Here is a 23,799-nt window from a genome sequence, read left to right as displayed (position 1 = left end):
TGAGCAAATGACCTATAAAATGCATCAAGTGGGAGAAGGTAGAGCAAATTCTTTTTAATTCTTGAACTAAATAACTTCAGCCAATTCAAGGTAGAAAACACTTTTAGTTCTACAACCTATATCTATTTTCCTATTAATACAAAAAGTGAAGAATGGCACTAATGCATAAGCAATCTATAGCTAATCACAACATGATCTGCACCTTCTTTTGTTTATGCATAAATGGGCTTAAGTGTAGAACGCTCAGAAATTCATCAACAGCCCTTACCCACCTGCAAAGAAAAGAAAAGTGAAAACCCACCCATATTTATTAGTTTCACAAAAAGGTCAGCCAACTTGTTGCTAGAAGTGAGAATGTCAGTGGCAGCAACAGCCATATGGAAATGTAAGTGACAACATTCACATAAAAATGTCAATGTTTCTTGTAGCTTATGATAGTGATAACAATGACCAAAATAAAAATAGAAAAATATGAGGCTAGAAATGCTATCAGCTTCACAAATTGCCACAGTGATTCCTAACAGACTTGGGAAATTAATAAATACCCCCTAAGGATCAATTCTAGTGAGCTTTAAAAACCACAACTAAAACATTTAAAATGCTGAACAGAAAAAGTGTAAGATCCTGAGATATCTAGGCATAAACTACCACAGGCTCGTCGCAGCTATTCCTTCAAAAAATGCCAGATGTCCTCCATGCTGTGGGGTAGCTAGGATAACATTTTTATTTGCCCTATGATAGAAGATATGTCAGTTCAGGAGTCAAAAAATAATAAGACAAAAGAAGAAATTATCAAGATAAAGCATATGTTATATGACATGAGAAGAGCAGCTCCACCTGCATTCATCCCAAGGAATGGCTTCCCTAGTGCAGACTGGATCATCCAAAGCACTGACGCAGAGTAGTGGCACTGCCACATTTCCAACAAAACTAGCACTACTACAACGTCTATAGTATGTATCCGCAGTCTTTAGAAAACAAGGGTTAATTTCAGTAATTGATAGCAAAAGGCATCAATTAAAAAACAAATAGAAAAGATTCAAATGTTAATACCTCAAATTTCCCAACAAGACAGGTGGCATAGGTGTCAAAATCCCGAATGGAACGTGACTTTTGAAGCACAAGGGAATAATCAAACAGACAAGATTAGTTTGAAGGAAGTGGTATAAGAATCAAGTAGTTATTATAGTCAATTTTATTTTACATTTGAGGCAATAGATGTAAATTCAAAAATTCCCCTGTGATTGTAATCAAATAATGAATATATATATATATGTGCAGCTAAAAGTAAAACCTGTTTTGAATAAACAAACCATAGCAGCCTACATGACAACATTAAAAAGCTGCATTCTTTTATTGTAAAATTATAAAGCAGAAAACAAGCAAGTTTTACATAATTGAGAATAGCACTATACTGGCTGCCAGGGTCTTCCATAACATTCTTAACTTCCAGAGACTCTGTTTAGTTAGAGAGGCAAGTGGTGCACTCGTCAAAATAAATCTTCTTATTAAGGGTTATTATTAGGATGTGTATTGATTGTATCTATTAGACTACCAATTTGGTTCAAAACCTTAAGTTATGAGGAAATGGATCAAAAACATATATCAAGCTGTCTAACATTTTGGCTAATAATATCCTTAATACCCTGCCTCATGTGTGGTTCAATACATCATTTTTTTTTTTTTTTTTTGTAAATTTATCAAAATATATTAACTTAAATCTCATTATTATGTTGCACTGAGATGGGAATCTCTGGCTCAATCTTTGAGAATTTTTCTTGGAATGTAGCCATTGTACCCCTTTTGGTACCTTTCAGTTGATCTGCTTACAAAAACACGGTATAAAGGATTCTGATGGAATCCCAGAAAATCTTCAATCTAAAACATTTTGGTGGGTATTAGTATACTCCAATTTTGATAAAATCTTGAACCCAGCAGTTTAACTATCAAATGGTATCAGACATGAATGACCTGAAAGACAAGAACCACAGAGAGAGGGTGAAATCAATGACCTGAACCATTGTTAATCTAAAAGAACCAACACATTGATAGCATCACTAACTTCTGTATTAAACTGTACAGATTACTGGGTTTTTTTCCCTGAAAACAAAGAATAGTAATAGCGCTAACTCTTCTATTCTATAGGTTAAAAGGGAGTGGAAGGAACTCATATTGACTTTTAAAAGAATGATAGGCTTGCTTTCTTCCTTAAAAATAATTGTAATAGATGTGGTGGAAATGCAACCAAAAAATTGGAGCATAGATCCACAATACAGTAAAAGGAGCATTATATATGCATGGGAAAGTCCCAGAAAGACACAGTGCAGCAACAATCAGTTGAAAAGGGTCACTCTGTTCTGCATTTGTTGGCTATCAACATGATAGCTCAGATGTCCTTTTTTATGAGATGCATGCAAATCAAGGGATGTTTGAGTATCAAGAAAGAATCTAAATATAGAACTTTTAGCTATCTTATGAGGAGTTGAAGAATTACAGTTATTTGTGATCAATGGTCTGGATATTAGAGGAAATTGTTCATTAAATTTTTCAATGTTAATTCATTAAATGATAGTTCAGTAGCATCTTGTGTTATTTTTCCTATCAAGTTAATATATTTAACCATCTTCCTAAATGCTAAACATACAGAAGATGATCCAATTGAAGGGAGGAGAACCTTTTTAATGCCTTCCCAATCAGCAAGGCGAGAATAGCGAGGCTGATGTCTGCAATAAACATTTAGATCTAGTTATTTTAGACGAGCAATGCCTAATAAAAAGAGGAGATAACAGAAAATATAAAACCAAGCAACAAAAAAATGGACAAACATCAATTGCTAATTGTACCCTGAACGTAAACCATTTATAAAGAAGTGGATAGTTCAAGAGTCTAAAATAACTACAATTAGATTTAGGTTGGAACTAAAATGTCTACATTAACACCACAAAGCATGAAGCATGACACTCTCCCTCAAGCAAGAGGATCATGCCTAGCTTGATACAAAGATCAAGCAAGAGTACATGTCTCAGTTGACTCAGACTTGATATAAAATGTGATAAACCAATTCCATCATAACATCTTTTACATTAGACCTAGAACTTTTATGAAAGACAGTAAGGAAATTCCTACAAAAGGACACCAAATAGGAAGATACTTGATATTAAGAAGCTTGACTAGCACTTAGAACAAGAGTTTGCTTCTCTTAAAACAAAGATTTCATATAGCTTTTGAGTGCCAATCATTTCATTTTAACTTGGATTATGTACCAGCAAACTGGGTGTTCCCCCTCCATTCTAGCTTTCTCTGGTCCTAGGTTTACGTGGCCTAAGCCTCTAGTGGGTAAATCTACAGGGATTCTCAGCATCAAGAATATGAAACCGTTTGAACACATTTCATGATCATGTTGGTCCACCAATATGCAAAACCAAGCTTAGCCCTCATCTTCCTCAATAATCTCCATTCCACTTCATTGTATGCCTTCTAGCTTTAGTGCAGGCCTTGCTCCCCACTCCTGTTCTTGAGCCACTGGGAGAATCCGAAGCTGGTTGCTAACAGAAGTAGCATACCAAAGTGCATTCACAAAGAAATGGTGTAAGGGAAAGGGAAGTCACAACGGTTAGTGACTGCCCAAGGAGTTTTTCTTCTCTGATTTTCCCTTCAGAAAGGAGACAATAAGAGCCCATCAACATGGAAGCTTCTGCTTTTGGCAGCTGTTAGGCAAGTGATATTAAGCCTCCATTTGAGGAATAATATCTTTTTCTAGTAAAGCATGCAACAAAAAGAGAGTAAAATATATGAAAATGCAAGTATCAAGGCAATCCAAAGATCCAAGGATGATGGAAGCAAGGTAGAGAGGTTGGAGATGCATGAGGAGGACTTGGATGTGCAAGAAAACATGGAAAAGACAACGAAAAAGGCAATTATCAGTTTTCTAGAATCAAACCGATACCAAAATGAAGAGTTAGAAAATAAATTTGATGATGACTGTATTTCAATAAAGGGAGTGGTTTATCAAAAATTAGAACTAGATCTGGTTTATCAAGAAAATATGAGTTCACATGTTGCCAAAGTCATAGCTCGATACTCAGCTTCAGCACTAGATCTGGCCACTACATCTTGTTTCTTACTCTTCCAAGATATTAGATTACCTCCAATAAAAACACAGTACCCTGAAGTGGAACGTCTATCTGTGGGTGAGCCAGCCCAATCTGCATCTGTGTAACCAACAACTTGAGTATGACCTCTGTTCTCGTACAACACAACTTGGCCTGGTGTACTTTTGATATATCGAAGAATGCGGATTACGGCATCCCAATGGCTATCACATGGTGACTGTAGGAATTGACTAACAACACTCACAGGAAAAGAAATGTCTGGACGAGTAATGGTGAGATAGTTCAATTTACCTACGAGCCGTCGATATCTCTCAGGGTCTCTCCTAAAGGCTCCCCCTGTCCTGGTACAAGTTTGACATTTGGATCCATAGGTGTGTCTATCGGTTTACAGTCTAACATACCAGTTTCTTCCAGGATGTCTAAAGCATACTTCCTTTGGGAAAGGACCACACCGGAATTGGATTGAGCTATCTCAATTCCCAAGAAATACTTGAGTTTCCCCAAGTCTTTGGTCTGAAAGTGGGTAAAAAGATGTTGCTTTAGTTTCTGAATACCATCCTGATCACTGTCTGTAATGACGATGTCGTCCACATAAACAACCAGATAAATACACTGCCCCAAGGAGTTATGATGATAGAAAACTGAATGGTCTGCTGTACTACGAAGCATGCCAAACTCTTGAACAACAGAACTAAAACGGTCAAACCATGCTCGAGGAGATTGTTTCAAGCCATATAGAGAACGGCGTAACCTGCACACTAAACCAGACTCCCCCTGAGCAACAAAACCAGGAGATTGCTCCATATAAACTTCCTCGGCAAGATCACCATGAAGGAAGACATTTTTAATATCCAACTGATAAAGAGGCCAAGAACACATAGCAGCCATGGAGAGAAGCAAGCGGACAGAAGCAATCTTGGCAACAGGGGAGAATGTGTCACCATAATTAGAACCATAAACCTGAGTATAGCCTTTAGCAACTAAGCGGGCCTTAAGGCGATCAACCTGACTATCAGGACCAACCTTAACTGCATAGACCCAACAGCAGCCAACTGTAGATTTACCAGAGGGTAAAACAACAAGATCCCAAGTGCCATTAGAGTGCAGAGCAGCCATTTCATCCACCATTGCCTGTTGCCAGCCTGGATGGGAAAGAGCTTCATGGGTGCTCTTTGGAAGAGAAACAGAGGATATAGCAGAAACAAAAGCAGAATAAGATGAAGATAATCGATGATAACTCAAAAAATTGTAAATAGGATGAGGATTACGAGTAGAGCGAGTACCTTTCCGAATAGCAATGAGTAAATCATCAGGAGAAGGCAGAGCCGGGGCAAGAGAAGCCGAAGGGATAGGAAGTGAGTCAACAAGTGCCTCAGCAAAAGGGAGAGGAGCAGCGACACGAGGGCGACGATGATAAACCTGAAGTGGTCAAGGAGGCACAACATCAGATTGGGAGACAATGGGAAGGGGCAAGACGTCAGAAACAGGAAGAGACTCAGAAGTGGTGGAAAAGAATGGTGAGTCCTCAAAGAAAGTGATATCAGCGGAGAGAAAGTATCGATGAGTCTCAAGGGAATAACAACGATAACCCTTCTGAAGTCTGGAATATCCCAAGAAGAGGCACTTCATGGCTTTGGCGGAAAGCTTGTCCTGTCCAGGAGTGAGAATATGAACAAAGCAAGTACAACCAAAGACACGAGGAGTAAGGAAATAAAGTGGTTGGTCAGGGAAGAGAAGGAAATGAGGAATCTGATCATGTAAAACAGAGGAGGGCATACGATTAATCAAATAACAAGCGGTAAGAACAGCGTCCCCCCAAAAACGAAAAGGAACATTACTATGGAGGAGGATAGTACGAGCTATCTCAACAAGATGTCGATTCTTGCGTTCAGCTACCCCATTTTGTTGAGGAGTATGAGCACAAGAAGACTGATGAAGAATCCTATGATGAGACATAAATGAAGTAAATGGGGCTGAAAAATATTCCCGGGCATTATCATTGCGTAACACACGAATATAAATATTGAACTGGGTCTGGATTTCAGCATAAAATTTCTGGAAAATAGAGGATATCTTAGCTCGATTTTTCATTAAAAATAACCAAGCACATCAAGAATAGTCATCAATGAAAGTGACAAAATACTGAAATCCTAAAGTAGACGCAGTCCGATAAGGACCTCAAACATCAGTGTGGACAAGCTCAAAAGGAGACTTTGCCCGATCATTCAAACGCTTTGGGAACGAGACACGAGTATGTTTCCCAAGCTGACATGACTCACACGAAAGTGACGACAAAGTGGAAAAACGAGGGACCATCTTCTGGAACTTGGAAAGACTAGGGTGACCCAAACGACTGTGAATGAGGAGAGGAGCATCAATGGAAATGCAAACTGCAGGAGATGAATCCGAGGTGAGGTGATAGAGGCCTTGAGACTCACGTCCTATGCCAATCGTCTTCCCCGTACTCTGGTCCTGCAAGGTCACAAATTTATCAAAAAAGGTAATAGAGCAATTAAGAGTACGAGTGATTTTGCTGATGGAAATAAGATTAAAAGGACATTCAGGAGTATAAAGGACAGAAGTGAGAGGTAGAGAAGGCAGAGGAAGGGTCAAACCAATACCTTTAGCTACAGTTTGAGAACCATTAGCTAAGGTAACAATAGGTAAAGCAGAGGTAGTAGTAATAGAGGAGAAAATATCCTTATTACCAGATAGGTGATCAGAAGCTCCAGAATCTAGAATCCAGGGTCCAAGAGAAGATGTGTGGGTAAGGCAGGCAGAAGCATTACCAGGCTGGGCAGCAGAGGCAACAGAAGCCTGAGATGCCTGAGATGCCTAAGATGTGGAGGAGCTCGGAGGCTGAGGCAGCTGAGAATCAGAGGACTGGGCCACATGGGCAGTGTGAGGAGGCCGTCCATGTAACTGATAGCAACGATCGCGAGTGTGGCCAAGTTTATTGCAATAGGTGCAATGAGGACGTTGGCCTCTACCTCGGTTACCACTCCGTCCTCCTCGAGAGGTAGTGTGAGAAACTAACACAGAAGAATCTGAAATGCTATCAGATGGCAAAGTCTGAGTGGATGAGATACGAAGGAGGCAAGCAAACACATCATCCAAGGACGGAACTGATGAACTACCAAGAATTTGATCGCAGACAGGCTGAAGATCCGGACGGAGGCCAATAAGAGTAAGAACCATGAAGAACTTATCAAGCTGTGTTTGTTGAGCCCCAACATCAGGAGTAAGAGGCATCACAGTCAAGAACTCCTCCTTAAGAGAGGCAATCTGGCCAATATAAGTAGATAGATCCAAGTCCTGTTGGCTGGTATGGACAACAGCAGAAGCCACCTTATAAAGACGCTGGATATCATTCGTGTATAATCCTTTGGCCTGAGTCCAAAATTTAAAACAAGTTTTGTAGGCCCGAAGATGAAGAAGGATCTTGGGATCAACTGATTGTCATAATACACTACATAACTGGGCATCTATCTTTCTCCACTGTACGTGCTCAACCTCAGGGATATCTACCTCCTGTGTAACCAAGTGATCCTCATATCCTTGTCCCATAAACCAAAGTTCAACAGAGACAGACCAAGAAAGATAATTTTCACTGTCAACCAATTTCTCCGAAGTAATCATAGGAGATCCAGATATGACAGAAGAAAAAATGGAAGTTTTAGTAGCCATATCCACTTATCTAGAGAATGAAGTATATTTGGATCGAAGAGAGCCCTAATACGGCTTCAGATGCGGCTGAAGAAGGAAAAATTGAAGAATCACCCGTGTGAGAGACCAAATAGAAAAGAAAAACAATTGTGGCACCACCGGAAAGGTAGAAGAACACTTCCCAAGGCACGTGCAGGGATTGAGGTTGAGAAAAAATAGCCGAAGGACGCCGGAAAAACTGTTCGGAGGGCCGGCAGAGGCAAAAGAACCCCAAAAGAGGCACGTGCAGGTCTCGGATGGCAGAAACAGGTATGAAGGGTGGCTAGTCAGTGTCAAGCGAGGCTGGAGGAGGAAGCGCGTCGCCGGAAAGTGGCTCACATGCCCTCACGAGCCGGCGCGTGGGTGGTTTTCTGGCTTCGGTGCTTTGGGAAAAATTGGAGATCTCCTCCAGGCTCTCCTTGCGGTGTCAGAAAAAGACGTCGCCGGAAAAGTTCGCCGGAAAAGTCGCCGGCGATGATTGTTTTCTGACAACGATTCGACCGACCGGAAAGCTTTGGGGGCTGGGGAAGGTAACCGGAATGAAACACGGTCACAGGAAGGTTTCTCGGAATTGATGACACGGGGAAACTGGAAAGAATTAGGTTTTCTCCCTTGGCTCTAATACCATGTTAAGAGAGAGAGCGAAGAAAACCTTGATTCTCATTCATGTGTTGTCTACTTACAATTGAGAGAATATATATATACAAGGCTAGGAGTCCTAACTACCATACATGTGACCTATATTAAAAAAAAGGAAAGATTGTACACTATAAATTCATTATATTCAACAATTATCAAAACGTCTCTATGCATAAAAGTGAACTAAAAACTCATTCAACCTTCATAAATTGTGTCATTAAGGATATAAGCTCGAGTAGGGACCATTGGAATCCATAGGAAGTATTATCTCCCTCAAAATGTAATTCTGAAGTTGACTCAACATCCTATTATAAAGAGTTAATTGCACTTCAATACCATATGTATATTACAAGACACCAAGTGCTTGGGTCTGTGACCTACTATCCACTATATACAGTTTCCTTATGAACTAGTCGTCCGTAGTCTAACAAGATAAAAGTTATCAGCCTTTCAAAACTACCTCTACAATCCTTGAGTTATAGATCCCCCTATTATGTGATCAAATGACATACTCTTACTCACTAAAAGTATATGTCAAATTCCACTAAAGAAATTACTATAAATCCATAAATTTCATGATCACACATTCTTAGGATTGTCAAAATATTGTGTGAATGACCGAATACCTTGGCCTTGAGTTTTGTATATTATATATAGACTTTACAAGGATGCTTTACATGGAAAGCAAATAAAAAACAAATAAATTACAGCATGATTCTAGCTCTATACATGTAAACTATAATCTATCAAATAATATATGCTAACTGTACAGAATAATCAATGGAGAAATAAGGAAACATTGTGGGCTAAAATAAGGAAGGTGTGGACAGCAAAGCTGTCCTTTGACAGCCCCCCTCAAATTGATGCAGGTTGATCAACAAGCATCAATTTGCTACTTAGCAAGCAATGTCGATGACGAGGGAGAGCCTTGGTGAAGATATCAGCTATTTGTAAGTCGGTGGAAATATGTGGAAGAGTGATAACACGAGCTTCAAAGGCTTCACGGATAGAGTGACAGTCCACTTCAATATGCTTTGTGCGCTCATGATAGACAGGATTGGCCGTGATCTGAATAGCGCTTGTATTATCGGCATGTAGAGGTGTAGGATCGGTCTCAGAAAAATCTAACTCCGCAAGCAAACCTCGAAGCCAAATGATTCAGAACAAGCAAGAGACATCGCCCGGTACTCAGATTCTGTAGATGACTTAGAGACTCTGTCTTGCTTCTTACTTTCCAAGATATCAATGCATCACCTAAGAACACACACCAACCAGTGATGGAGCGACGGGTATCCGCACAACCAGCCCAATCAGCATCACTATAAGCAGCAAGGCGAGTAGAATTGCCTGCAGGGAAGAACAAGCCACGAGTAGAAGTGCCTTGAACATAGCGTATGATCCTACGAACGGCAGCCAAATGAAGATGACGAGGAGTCTGAAGGAACTGGTTGACTTGCTGTACAGCAAAAGAAATGTCCGGTCTAGTAATGGTGAGATAAACAAGGCTACCCACCAACTTCCTGTATAAACTGGGATCAGCAAGTAAGTCGCCCTCCTCTTTGCGAAGCTTGACATTTAATTCCATGGGAGTATCAACAGAAGTAGCCCCTTGTAGACCAGCTGTAGCCACCAAGTCACTCGCATACTTATGTTGATTGAGGGAAATACCAGAGGGACTATGATGCACCTCAAGACCAAGAAAATATGTGAGAGACCCAAGATCTTTCATATGAAAGGACTCGGAGAGATGAGTTTTGAGCTGACCAAGTAAAGCAGAATCGGAACCAGTGATCACAATATCATCAACATAAACCAAAAGAACAACAATACCCATGTCTGATTTCCGAAGAAACAAGGAAGTGTCATACTTGCTCTGCCTGAATGAAAATTGTAATAAAGTGGTGCGGAATTTATCAAACCAGGCTCTCGGAGCCTGTTTGAGACCATAAAGAGAGCGACGAAGCTTACACACATGTGAAGTCGGAGAGGGAAACAATCCCGGGGGTGGCTTCATATAAATACACTCTTTAAGATCCCCATGAAGAAAAGCATTTTTTACATCCATCTGATGTAGTGGCCAATCACTGGAAGCAGCAAGAGCTAGAATCGTACGAACAGTAGTCATTTTAGCCACAGGAGCAAAGGTCTCTTCATAATTGACACCATATTCCTGATTATTCCCAAGTGCAACAAGCCGAGCTTTGTAACGATCCAAACTTCCATCAGATCGGACCTTGACTGAGTAAACCCATTTGCAACCCAGAGGAACAATAGTGGGAGGACAGGGCTCAATGTCCCAAGTGTGATTGGCCTCTAGAGCGGCAATTTCTTCCTGCATAGCTTGTCGCCAACAATCATGCTTAGCAGCATGTGAGTAGCATGTGGGAATATCAAATTTGGACAATGCAGCAGTAAGGGCTGAAATAGAATTGCCAGAACTGGAAGAGGGAAATCCATACCTATTCGGAGGTACAGACACTCGAGAAGAGCGACGTACTGAAGGTGCTGCAACTGACTGCATCTGGAGCGTGGTAGGATCAGATATCGGGTGAGCCACTGAAAGAGACTGTGGGCGGGAGCGTCTCGTATACACAATACCTGGTTGAAAGCGAGAACTGACTGGATGAAGATCTGAGAACTGTTGCTCAAAGGAGGGAAGGACCACAGTAGAAGAGGATGACACAGTAGAAGAGGATATAGGAAAGAAATGTTGATTTTCAAAGAAAATAACATTCCTAGAAATACGTGTACGATGTAATGTAGGATCATAGCAAACAAATCCCTTTTGACACATATTATATCCCAAGAAAGCACATCGAACAGATTGAGCAGATAATTTATGTCGCTCATGAGGAGGTAAATGAACAAAGCATACACAACCAAAAATACGAAGGTGATCATAACTAGGTTGCTTAGCAAATAAGCGGAAATAGGGAGACTCCATATGTAGGACTTGAGAAGGTAAACGATTAATCAAGTGAGTAGCAGTTTTTAGAGCCTCTACCCAAAACATGGATGGAACAGAAGATTCTAACAAGAGAGTACGTACCACATCTAAAAGATGACGATTTTGCGTTCGGCAACTCCATTTTGTTGAGGAGTAGAGGGACATGAACGTTGATGAATAATACCCTTAGAAGCCAAGAATGCTTGAAACTCAGTAGACAAATACTCACCACCGGAATCTGTGCGTAATGTCTTAATAGAAGTAGAAAATTGATTGTCAACATACGCTAAAAACTCAGTGAAAGTACGAAAGACCTCAGATTTAGAGCGAAGAAAGTAGACCCAAGTAAATCTGCTATGATCATCAATGAAAGTCACATAATATTTAAATTTCTCATGTGAACTAACCGGGGAAGGTCCCCAAACATCACTATGGATAAGATCAAAGCAATGAGATGCTCTACTTGCATGCAAAGGGAAGGGAAGAGTTTTACTTTTACCAAGTTTGCAAGAATCACACTCAAGAGATAAAGAATAACGATCCTTATTACCAGGTAAATCAGAGTTCAATACATGAGATAAGATTTGAGTATTGGGATGGCCTAAACGACGATGCCACACCATACTAAGATCTGAAACATTATTACAAGCAAAAGACTTAATAGAAGAAAGTGGAGAAAAATCTGGAACAGGTAAAATAGAGGAAACAAGCGCCCCACTTTAGGTCCCTTTGCGATCGGCTTCCCCGTTACCTGGTCCTGCACAACACAACCATTACCAGAAAAATTAACAGCACAATTGTTATCAACTAATTGGCCAACAGAAATAAGATTCGTGGAAAGCTGAGGAGCAAGAAACACGTCAGTGAACTTAGAGGAGGCATCGCCGATAGCAGCTATGGGCAAAGAGCTGCCATTGGCAGTCTGAATGGAAGATTGACCAGCGTAGGGCCGAACATGACACAAAGCGGTGGGATTATTAGTCATGTGATTAGAGGCCCCCGAGTCCACGTACCAGAGTTTAGTAGAATTGTTACCTTGAAACCCCATTGCTGATAATGCTGAAATTAATATCTGTTGCACCATTTCTGGGGTGCAGTAATCTGGTGCAGAAGGTGCAGGAATAGAGCACGCAGCTGAAGGAGAGTCGTCTGTTGCAGAAGTTGCTACAGGAGGGATAATAACCGAAATCTGAAATGCGTGGGCCTGACGATTCTGGGGGCGAATACGACATTCTTTGATAATGTGACCCTTCTTCTTGCAATAAGAACAAAACTTCTTAGGGCAAGTGGCAGCAATATGCCCATATTCCTTGCAGCAAAAACACTGCAAGTTTTTAGAATGCATAGGTGGTCCGCGGCCTTGGGCAGCATAAGCTACAGTTGTCGTCCCGGAACTGCCATGAGATTGCTCCAAAATAGCTTGAGTACTAAGGCGTTGCTCTTCGCGAAGTAACTCACCAAAACAAATATCAAGAGAGGGAACAGGAGATCTATTCAGTAAAGAGGAGCGGACAGATTCATATTCCGGACGTAGTTTCATAAGAAACTGATCACGCCGGGTAGTCGCGTGAATAGTCTGAATAGTTGAAAGAGCAGCAATAGGAACATCCGCTGTAACCAAATCAGCATATTCATGCCAAAGAGTCAAAAATGCTGAGTAGTAGTCCTGGATGGAAAGACTACCATGTTGAAACGTGGCAATCGCATGTTCTAATTGAAAGCGACGAGCATCGTTATCCTGATGATAAACTTTCTTCAAATAAGCCCACATAGATTGAGCAGAGCGATGGGGCCGCAAGTGGGTGACAATATGAGGCTCCACTGAACCAAGAAGCCAAGACATGATGCGTGCATCAAGCACAGCCCATGAAGGAGAAGACCCAACATCCTGAGATTTGTCAAAAGTTGATGGTTTTTCAACATCCGTGCCATCAATATGACCCCAAAGGTCTTTTCCCTTGAGAAAAAGTTCAAATTGAAATGCCCAGGTAGAATAATTTATGCCTGTAAACTTAACACACAGAGGTGCGGAATCCATAGAAAATAAATAGACTTGACCGAAAAAAAATAGAACCCGAGACAAAAGGATGGACCAAAAAAAATCCCAGAAGAAAACTGAACAACCACAGAAATACTGAGAAAAATGGTTGTGGTTGGGTGCAGCACGGATCAACACAGACTTGACCGAAAGATACGAGAGGCACCTCCGAAACCGAAAAGACAGAAAAGAATTTGAGGGAAGAAAAATTAGCAACCTTGCTCTGATACCATGTCAAAATATTGTGTGAATGACCGAATACCTTGGCCTTGAGTTTTGTATATTATATATAGACTTTACAAGGATGCTTTACATGGAAAGCAAATAAAAAACAAATAAATTACAGCATGATTCTAGCTCTATACATGTAAACTATAATCTATCAAATAATATATGCTAACTGTACAGAATAATCAATGGAGAAATAAGGAAACATTGTGGGCTAAAATAAGGAAAGTGTGGACAGCAAAGCTGTCCTTTGACAAGGATCACTTAAGGGAACACACTATCTCAAAGTTCATGAGATACATGGTGTTTTTATTGAGAATTCCTATTCCTATCGGTTACCATCAACAATGACTTAATCCATAATGATCAGTTTACAATCTCACCCTAGATCAAAGCCACCGCTAACTTCTACACAAATTCAATATTCTCTTAAAGTTAAGAAACTATATAGTATAGCAGCTTGGTAAAGTCATGACTACCCAATAGCCTTATGTCATGACTCACCATAGGTTTTGTCTCATACATAACTATACGCACTAGTACACCCACCATAGGAATCTCATCCCAATGGCTAAGACTAGTCATCCCTCCAATTAGGAGGTGGTGCACTACAACCTCAAATAGATTGCCTAAGTCCACGACTTGACTGTGAACAAATCATCCACTTATAAGGAACTCATGACTTAGATCTTCCGTGCAACTCCTAATGTACCCAAATCATGAACAATGCAAGAAATACTATATCAAAATGCACATAAAATATAATGCTTGGATTGAGGATAGATAAAAGTAAACCTCAAATATCATTAAATAAATAAGGTATTCTAATATGTTACATCATATCATGCTTTTAAGGGTTCTATCTTTATAGTACAATTTCCAAAATGATGCACAATTCAACAAGTGATATCAAAATTTCGATACCAAATCAATATAATACTCCCTTAATTGTTTCAAGTTAGAACATTCCAATTATGGAATTCCTTTATTGAACTAATTTGATACAAGTTTGATACCTACCTCGAATTTTGAGAACAACATACAGAAGTGTTTCTTAAGCAAAATCCAATGAAAAACTCATTTTGAAGATGAATTTGGAGTTGATTGGGGTTTGTTCAAGGCTAAAGCAACTGAGGATCTGCATTGGAGGATGGAAATTGAAGAGCTAAAATTTCGTTATTAAGGTAAAAGGAGTAGCATTTCAACACTACCTAGGGTAGAGTATCTAATATCAAATTTCTAATACCCAAGTTATTTTCATATTGAAATTCCAATACTTTTTTTTAACCAAGAGGGATGATGTAGGAGGTAGCATCTTCTTGTATTGCTTTAAGATCTAATAAAGTATTGATTTTTCATTAAGTTTCTATTTTTATTTTCTCATCAACCAATCATGACTTGAGGAAAGATGTCTCCCACTATGATTGGTTGAGTTCTCTTAGATTCAGATCTCTCAATATTTTCAAAAGAAAAAAAATTCCCTGCAATCTCTCAAGATTAGTCATATTTGATGCTTATTGAGCTCACTAAATGCTTACCTTGAAGGTTTGATTCAATGATCCTTGAGTAGATCTTGAGATAAATCAAGGTTTTCATTGTCTTAAGAATTGAATGCAAAAGGATGTGATTATATTTAGAAAACTAAGATTCTACTTTAGTTGAGATTTTAACTTAGGCGCATACCTGTCCCTAGATGTTTTATTTGTGTTTATCCCTCTAGCACTAAACCGGTTTAAGTTTTATTTTAATTTAGTTTTATTAGGTTACAACAATTTAATTATCAAAGCCTCAATTATCTATGAAATTGACCAAACCGTTATACCTATAGTTGTTTGTTTCCTTTTCATTGTTTTTGGTTTGGGAAACAAAAGCCTGTGACTTTGATTTGCAAAAACCAAGTTTTTATTAAAAACGCCAAGGCAAACCAAAACTTAGAAAACTTGATGATGGAGGGGCAGAGGTTATGAACTTCAACATGTAATTAGCTCCCAAATATGCCCCATAGGTCTACCATGTGGCAAATTATTGCTTCCATTTATCTTAGTCCAAGTAAGACCTGCTCCAAAACCATCAATGGAGATGTTGAATGGTTTGCACATCACTAGTTTACCAAAATAGTATTTCCACATGTGAAAAGAAAAGATGCTAAAGCCTAATGGAACACAATAAATGAGGTTGATTCTCCCAAAACCGAAAAGAAATAAATAAACATCAATAAAATAAACATCTCAAAAAGAAGGAGAAAAAAACATAAACATTGATCTAGAATCACCCAATCACCACAAATAGTGCCAAACAACCATTGAATCCAAACAAACCACCACTAGGCATGCCAAGAAAACTTGAAATAAAATACATAATTTTACTTTTTTTAAAAACAAAAAATTGATTTAGAGATGTGTTTCCCAAATCAAGACAACCCTAAGGCACCAACAAAAACCTAATTCAAAAAAGGAGCAAAGCACTAGAAAACTCCAAATATGATACATGTCTTTCTACAAACCGAAACTATAGAAGAATGGGTTTATAACCTCTTCACGGACATTCTCCCATAGAACATGTATCCATGCAGGGGATTTCCACACCAAAAATTATCCCCCTTGCAATAAATGACTGATCTGTACAATGCAATGTCAGAAACTGTGCTATCATAAGCAGCCAATATAGGTCATGTCTAGAATTTGGTTCTGATCACAGCATGCCTCTATAAGGGATCTGGATGCATCTAATGTGAATCAAATTGCCAAATAAGTAGAAGGAAGAGAAGACAAAGGAAAAGGGAAGCTAAAAAACAGAAAGATCAGTTGCTTCTTTTCCATGCTAGAATTATAGGAAAAAAAGGGGAACAAAATAGAGAGGGTCTATGCTATAGGGGACTTCAAAAATGTATGAAGTACTCTTATTGGAAATGAAATGACAGAAGTTTGGTAAGGGGAATGTCCCATATGACCATTAGTCAATATGTGTAGTGTCCAACAAAGCAAAAGAAGAACAAATTTGCACCTCATTGTAACCTTAGACTCAAATTGGACATCCTATCTTAGAGCGTGTTTGATAAATCTTTGACTTAATATGACTTAATGACTTAATTTAAGTTATTAAGTATACTAAATGCTTTGTAAAGTAGCATAATACTGCATCCTAGAGTTAAAAATGATTTTGGTAAATCAACCTAAAGACTTAATAACTTAAGCATACTTTTAACTTAAAGTACTTTTAATCATTAAGCATTAAGTATTAAGTTTTATCAATATGCTCTCTTAGTCACATACCTACATTTTGTAGTGTATAGAAAGAGAAAATATGATTATTTGGTTTCTTAGCCCTAAGGTTTGAGGATTGAACAGATATGATGCCTTGACATACAGGAAAATTTGGCATTTACACTCAGTCCACATTACATAGGAGAATATATTATATACATACATAAATACATACATATATATATATATATATATGAAGGGGCTAAAATGTCCTGCATGAAATGCACACTATAAAGCACAACTCAAAAATACTAAAACCCAATTACAGGGGTTGTGGAGACATACAATTGTGCATAACCTTGAAGGCCACTGGCAAGAGCCATGTCATAAAACTTCTGCAGAAGCCTACGGGATATGAACCTGTCACCAATCTGCAAAATGGGGAAAAGAGGATGTGACTTCTATTTAGGGAATAAGCAACAACAATAAATATCAAATATATAACTATGAATTCTTTTAAGGTACTTCAAGACACTTCAAGGAAAAAAAAGGTGAATTCAAGATAGCAATTGCCATATATTTAGAGATGCAAAATTTCCCCAAGTCAGTGCCATTTGAAAAAGTTGAATTATTGTAAGCTCCATTGAGGTGTTGAAACACTAACCAGTAAGTCCCAAGGATTGCAAATAGCTACAGCCCCAGCAACAGGAATATTCTCCCCATCCTCACCAAGATATTTTACCTAAAAGCAATCACCAAGTAACACAAGAAATTACCAAAGCAGTTGATATTTATATTTGGATGCTGAAAAATATAATAAAAATGGCTTAAAAACTATCTGAAGTATGGATTCTCCTGCAAGAAGATGCAGCAAATTGTCTGTTACAAGCCAGCATGAGCAGATTTTATCATACAACAGCTACATGAGATGACATTTTAACAAAAGGAGGCAAAGGATCTGATAAAAAAATAAAAATAATAAAATAATAATTCCTCAACAGCTTTATGAAGTCAAAAGCAGCTCTCTACATCTGTTAGCCCAAGGTTTATTCAAACCTAAGTTTTGATGATAACAATGTAAAGGATTAAATTTCATGTCCAATTTCAAGTGTGCTAGTCTAGAAGATCACTTTGGATCAATCAAGGAGAAGCTATTTGACTCGATGATATAGAGGCAAAGGGGTATAAAAATATGAAGAATGTGAAGACCTTAGGTTAGGTCGTGGTATCCTCAAGCTTGTTAAGCTAGGACTTGTGCAATCATGAGGTATAATTTTAAAATTGTCAAGCACACCATTAAAATCCTTCATGGATTATTTTGATCACATCTTTTAAAGGAAAATAAGATTAAGATTCCAAAGTGCTAAGGAACTCTTTTAAACTCAATTTTTGTGTCCTTAGTCTAAAGGTTCCATAGCCCAAGGTCTTGAAGATTTCCAAAAGCTCATATTCATCACTTATATTTATCACTAAAAAGGGATTTCAAATGAATTTGAAGTTGGAAACAAATCTGGGCCTTAAAGACATTTATAGCAGTACAATTTCTGGACCACAATTGAGGAGGACCAAGCAGTTGACCGCCTAATCAACCCCATTGTAGCTTCCAGAAATTCACATTTCTCCAATTATAGCAGTAGCTTCCAACCTTGTGGACAACCCAAGTGGTCAACCAAATGAACGGCCAGTTGTGGTAGTTCAACCTCCAATACCTACTTGCAACAGCATTAAATGTCCATGCCTAGTTGCCCAGACAACCAGTTGGTCGTCTAGTTACCCAAATGAGGATTCCAAGAGTAGCAGATTTCCATAGTTCTAGCAACATAAAAAATTTGCATAGTCACATGTCATACTTTCATGGACCTTGTTTCCCCTTTGACACTTGGGAAATAATAGGGGTCGAATCTCCTTCCACCAAAATATTAGAAATATCAAGAGATCTCTCCTAAAGTGGAAGAGCAAATATCTCTGTCTTGATATCAGCCCCATCACAATAAGTTTGTAAAACACTCTCAACACTCTATAACAATGATCCATTGTTATATGACAAATCCATGACATCCCGAGTCACCTAAAGAGCATCCAACAAAAATTAACTTAAGTGAACCACTGCTAGGAGTGTTATGTTTTTAGGGTTATATGGGTAAGGTTATATATATATATTTATCAAAAACAAAATATATGTATTAATAGAGAAAAGAAACATGAGAAGGATGAGAAATCCTATGCATGAAGTACAAGTTTGATCAAAAGAACTAAGTAAACCTCCACTAACCAAGGATGGCTATACAAGAGGTTGAAAAGGTCACCTGATCGAAAGAACTAAGTGAACCTCCACTAAACCATGGAGGCCTATACAAAAAGAACAAAAGGCCTATACAAGTAAAAGAATCTTGACCCTATAAACCCAATCCTAGGGTGTACATAACGGAAGCCAACTAAGTTGGATTACACTCAAAGGATAGGGTTTAAAAATGTCCATATAGTAAGCCCGGAAAGAAACATAAAAATGAAGTCGATCCCATATCATCTCTGGTGTCTTCCAAATGTCCTCAAAAATCCTAATATTTCTCTCTCCATATATAGGCCTATGGGTAGGGTTATATAGGTACCCTCCATATAACCCTACCCATAGAGTCCTTTAAAAATCCTAGTAGGAACCTCATCAATCTCTACAAGTCTAAATAACATGTATCACAATGCAACTTGACTATGTAGGAAGAAATGATCAACTACTCCACCAGAAGCCAAGCCCACAACAGAAATGCTCTACACGGAGAGGGCTTTAGAGGGATCCTCACATTGCAACAAGTCATTGTTATTTGACCTTTTTGTAGCTATAAGCCATACCAAATAAATGTTAAATAATGAGAAAAAAGGAGCAATTAAAAAAATGAAATGAACAAGTTTTTGTCCCATACTAAGTAATCCATAACAAATATCAGCGTAGGAATAGTGCCCCTTCACCATTTATGATGTCAACAAAAGGGGACAGTTAAGCCTCTAACAATAAACATAAGTTGTGGACAAATACAATAAAAAATCTCCTTACTAAAGCATGGGAGCTAATTTGTCTTTGTGACAGTAAAGTTATTGCTAATTCTAATAGTGATGAATGAAACAAAGCCTCTTAATATAGAGTAAATATTTTACAATTTGTCAGGAGAATCAAAATCAAAGTTCTTTTCTTAACCAAGGTCAAACTAAGTTGTTACCTTATCAACCTCAAAAAAGAAATTGGAAATCAACATATAATTATTAGGTGCTACTTCATTAATCTGTAAAACATTTAGAGACCAACATATTATTACTAGTTGAATGAATTTTGTTGAAATATTCACAAGTCTACAGAATAAACTGAAAACAAGAAATAATAAATAATAAGAATAAATAAACAATAATCATTAAAAATAAATAATAATCATAACTTTGTAAATTCTTATAAAAGAAAAAAAAAAAGAATATTTGAAGTCATTCTCATATGATGTACAAAAGAGTAAGTCAAAGCCAATGTACCAGAATGTTTGCACCAATGCTAGTTCCAACAGCAAAGAGGGGAGCCACTGGGTATTCGTGATGGAGATGAGCAATGACTTCCCGTATGTCCTCTGTCCATCCAGCATTATAAAAGCAATCAGACTGCACAATTTATAACAAAGCATAACTGCAAAGTTTAAGAACACAAACATAATTTGCTCAAAGCACCAATTTGACAAATTCTAACAAAATGCTAGCCATATACACAACTATACACTAAAAACCCTTCTCAAGGTGGAAAATAAATATGCATGACCATCATGTCAAATCTTATGAAGCAAACTTCTAGTTAAGATATATATGTTGTTAAGAAATGATACCCGCAACGATAATTTGAAAATAGAATAATAAAAAGAAAAATAGAGCAATAAATAAAATAATGAGCAAAAGTACTTACATGGTAAAACCGTCTTAATTAAGAAGGAAACCTCCACAGGGTAAGACCGAAAAATATCCACTATATGAAGACAAAATTACAACCTGTCTCTCAATTAAGAGAAGAGAATAAAAAAGCTTACAAAAGAATGAAAACCTTTTTTTTGTTGGATGAATATTGTAGGGGCAGAGACCTTTTATAGGACAAGAAAACTCCCATCTTTTTGTCTTTTTTTTCGATGTGGGATGACTTCAACCTTAACATTCTTCCACTTGAAGTCATTCTTCCATGTCTTGCCCTATCACATACTGCTTACGTTACTACGAACCCATAAGAGGATTTGCACTAACTGAATTTATCAGTATTAACTAGTTTTGTCAAGGCATTTGCTAGATTGTCCTTCGTATCAATCTTTTGCATATTCATGGTTCCTTCTTCCACTATTTCTTGGACAAAGTGATATTTAACTCCAATGTTCTTAGTCCTAGAATGAAAGGTTAGATTCCTTGCAATGTGCAAGGCACTTTGATTGTCACAAAACATGGAAATCTTCTCTTGTTTGTGCCCAAGCTCCTCCAGTAACCTTTTAGTCCAAATAGCTTCTTCGCAAGCCTATGTAGCTACCATGTACTCAACTTCTATCGTAGATAGAACTGCAACAGTTTAAAGTTTTGAAACCCGACTCACAGCTCCTCTTGTAAGGGTGAACACATAGCCCGTAGTAGATTTCCTTTTATCAAGATCACCTGTAAAGTCTGAATCAACATAGCCTTTGACGATGAATTATAATCCTCCAAAACATATTGCAGCATTTGAGGTCCTTTTGATGTATCTAAGGATCCTCTTAACTATATTCCAATGCTCTCTCCCCAAATTTGCCATGACCTGACTTACCTCTCCCATTGCTTCTACAATATCTAGTTTTGTACAAATCATAACAAACATTAAACTTCTCACTGCTAATGCATACGGTGTTCGAGATAGTTCCATCCTCTCCCCTTCATTACTAGGACTCATACTTGAGGATAATTTGCAATTCGCAGGAAGTGGGGTAGAAACTGGCTTATAATCATACATGTTGAAGTGACGTAAAATTTTCTTCAAATAGTTTTTCTGCGAGAACCAAATCTTCTTACTTTGTCTATCTTGGTGAATTTGCATCCTTAGAATCTTGTTTCTTGGACCTAGATCCTTCATCTCAAACATCCTAGCTAATTGTGCCTTTAATTTAGACTCAATCTTTGTTAGGGCTTGCAACCAACATGTCATCCACGTACAACAGCAAGATAATAAAATCATCACCATCAAACCTCTTGTAATATATACAATGATTTGAACTAAGTCTATTGTACCCAAGACTGAATATGAAGGAATCAAATCTCCTATACCAACATCTTGGAACCTGTTTTAGATCGTACAAAGATTTGGTTAACCTACAAACCAAGTTCTCTTTCCCATTTTCTTCAAATCCTTCCAATTAGAGCATTTAAATTTCGACTTCAAGCTCTGATTACTACTCAAAAATAGCACATTTAAAATAATAATTTTCATGAATTCCATACTTTTTGAGTAGTAATCATGCCTAACATGCCCAATTAATACATTATTGCTCTTGCAAGAGATACTAATGATTTTTGTGAAATTTTGGAGCTATTTCAAGGTAATATTAATGCATTGAGTAACAAAAGAAAGAAATGAAATTGAAGAGGGCAAATGATCTTTTGAGGAAGAAGCAATGTAATTGGATCAGGATTTGGAGTCAATTGGAGGTAGTTAAAGTGGAGTCAAAAGAAGAAAATGAAGTACCAAAGAAGAGCTTAAAAACCATATGGTGCAATTTCACACGATCATGCGAAATTTTCGCATGACTACGCGAAATGAACCAGAAGAGGGATTTGTGTTGTAAGTTAAGGAGGATTTGTAAGCTAATTTTGTATGAACATGCGAAAATCTCGCACGGTCATGCGAAATGATCCAGAAAAAAATTGTTGTTGTTACTCCACTAATTTCGCATGACCCTGCGAAATTGCTGAGCTTGTGCAAAATGATCAGTTTGCTATTAAACTCCAGATTGTTGAATGGAGAAGCTTCCGAAAGACCTTTTAAATGATGCCAATAGTCCACTTGACCTTGGCCTATAAATAGAAACTTGAATTTCTCATTAAAGGACTTTTTAGACACTTTTGATAGTAGAATTTTCTATATTCTCGTTTTTAATAGAATTCTCTATTTTACTTCATTTTCCTTCATTTTCTTGCTAGTCAAACATGCTTTGTGAGACCAAATCTCTAAGCACGAGAGGCTAAATCTCATTTTTCTTGGAGGAAGGAAGATCTATAGTGAATTAGATGAAATGAGCTTGAATTGCAAAGGTAATTTGATTTAATTGATTGATTACTTGAATTTTAGAGATTTTTCTCTTCAAATTATCTTGAATGACTATTACATTGCAAACTATGTCGATTCATTAAATTTTAAAGTTAGATTTAATGAAATCGAATAGTTGCATTGTATGAATCATTGGAAGATGATTTAAGATAAATTGAATATATAGTTTAAATTGATCTCTTGGATTAAATAACCTAATTTGAAGAGAAGTTAAATAACCTAACCGAATTTCATTTCCTATTAATTTTCTCTTATTTTACATTGCATTGTTCTTCTCAATTAGAAACCATTGTTATTTTGATTTTTCACCATGAATTGTCAAATCAATTTCACTTTATCACAATCATTTCTTTTCCTCCCATTCAAACCTTAATTACCGAGAATAATCCATCTTAATAAACGACACCTAAAAACCACTATACTACTATAGTTTGTACTAAAACCATTTTTGATCTGGTACAAGCTACTATAAAATAGTGAATTAGGTTATAAATTGTGTTTTGATGTAATAAACGATGAAAAATCAATCAATAAAAAATGGCGCCATTGTCGGGGATGATGCCAAGGTGATTGAGGCAATTTTTTGGCAATGATTAACCCTAGTGATCCACATCACAAGATTGGTGAAG

The 23,799-nt window shown here is 37.7% G+C and overlaps 1 protein-coding gene across 1 annotated transcript in view; it reads right to left on the bottom strand.

Annotated features, from left to right (window-relative positions):
• Positions 1 to 23,799, bottom strand: part of LOC117906575 (embryogenesis-associated protein EMB8-like) — a 51,818-nt gene that overhangs the window by 763 nt on the left and 27,256 nt on the right. The window contains exons 6-13 of the mRNA XM_034819664.1: positions 20,386 to 20,508; positions 17,537 to 17,614; positions 17,218 to 17,303; positions 2,675 to 2,723; positions 1,054 to 1,110; positions 838 to 968; positions 649 to 732; positions 203 to 272 (exon numbers count right to left, since the gene is read on the bottom strand). Coding sequence (XP_034675555.1) covers positions 203 to 272; positions 649 to 732; positions 838 to 968; positions 1,054 to 1,110; positions 2,675 to 2,723; positions 17,218 to 17,303; positions 17,537 to 17,614; positions 20,386 to 20,508 — 678 coding nt within the window. The remainder of the gene's footprint in view (positions 1 to 202; positions 273 to 648; positions 733 to 837; positions 969 to 1,053; positions 1,111 to 2,674; positions 2,724 to 17,217; positions 17,304 to 17,536; positions 17,615 to 20,385; positions 20,509 to 23,799) is intronic.

The sequence above is a fragment of the Vitis riparia genome, chromosome 18 (assembly GCF_004353265.1).
Source record: "Vitis riparia cultivar Riparia Gloire de Montpellier isolate 1030 chromosome 18, EGFV_Vit.rip_1.0, whole genome shotgun sequence".
NCBI lineage: Eukaryota > Viridiplantae > Streptophyta > Magnoliopsida > Vitales > Vitaceae > Vitis > Vitis riparia.
This window is presented reverse-complemented; position numbering and strand designations above follow the sequence as displayed.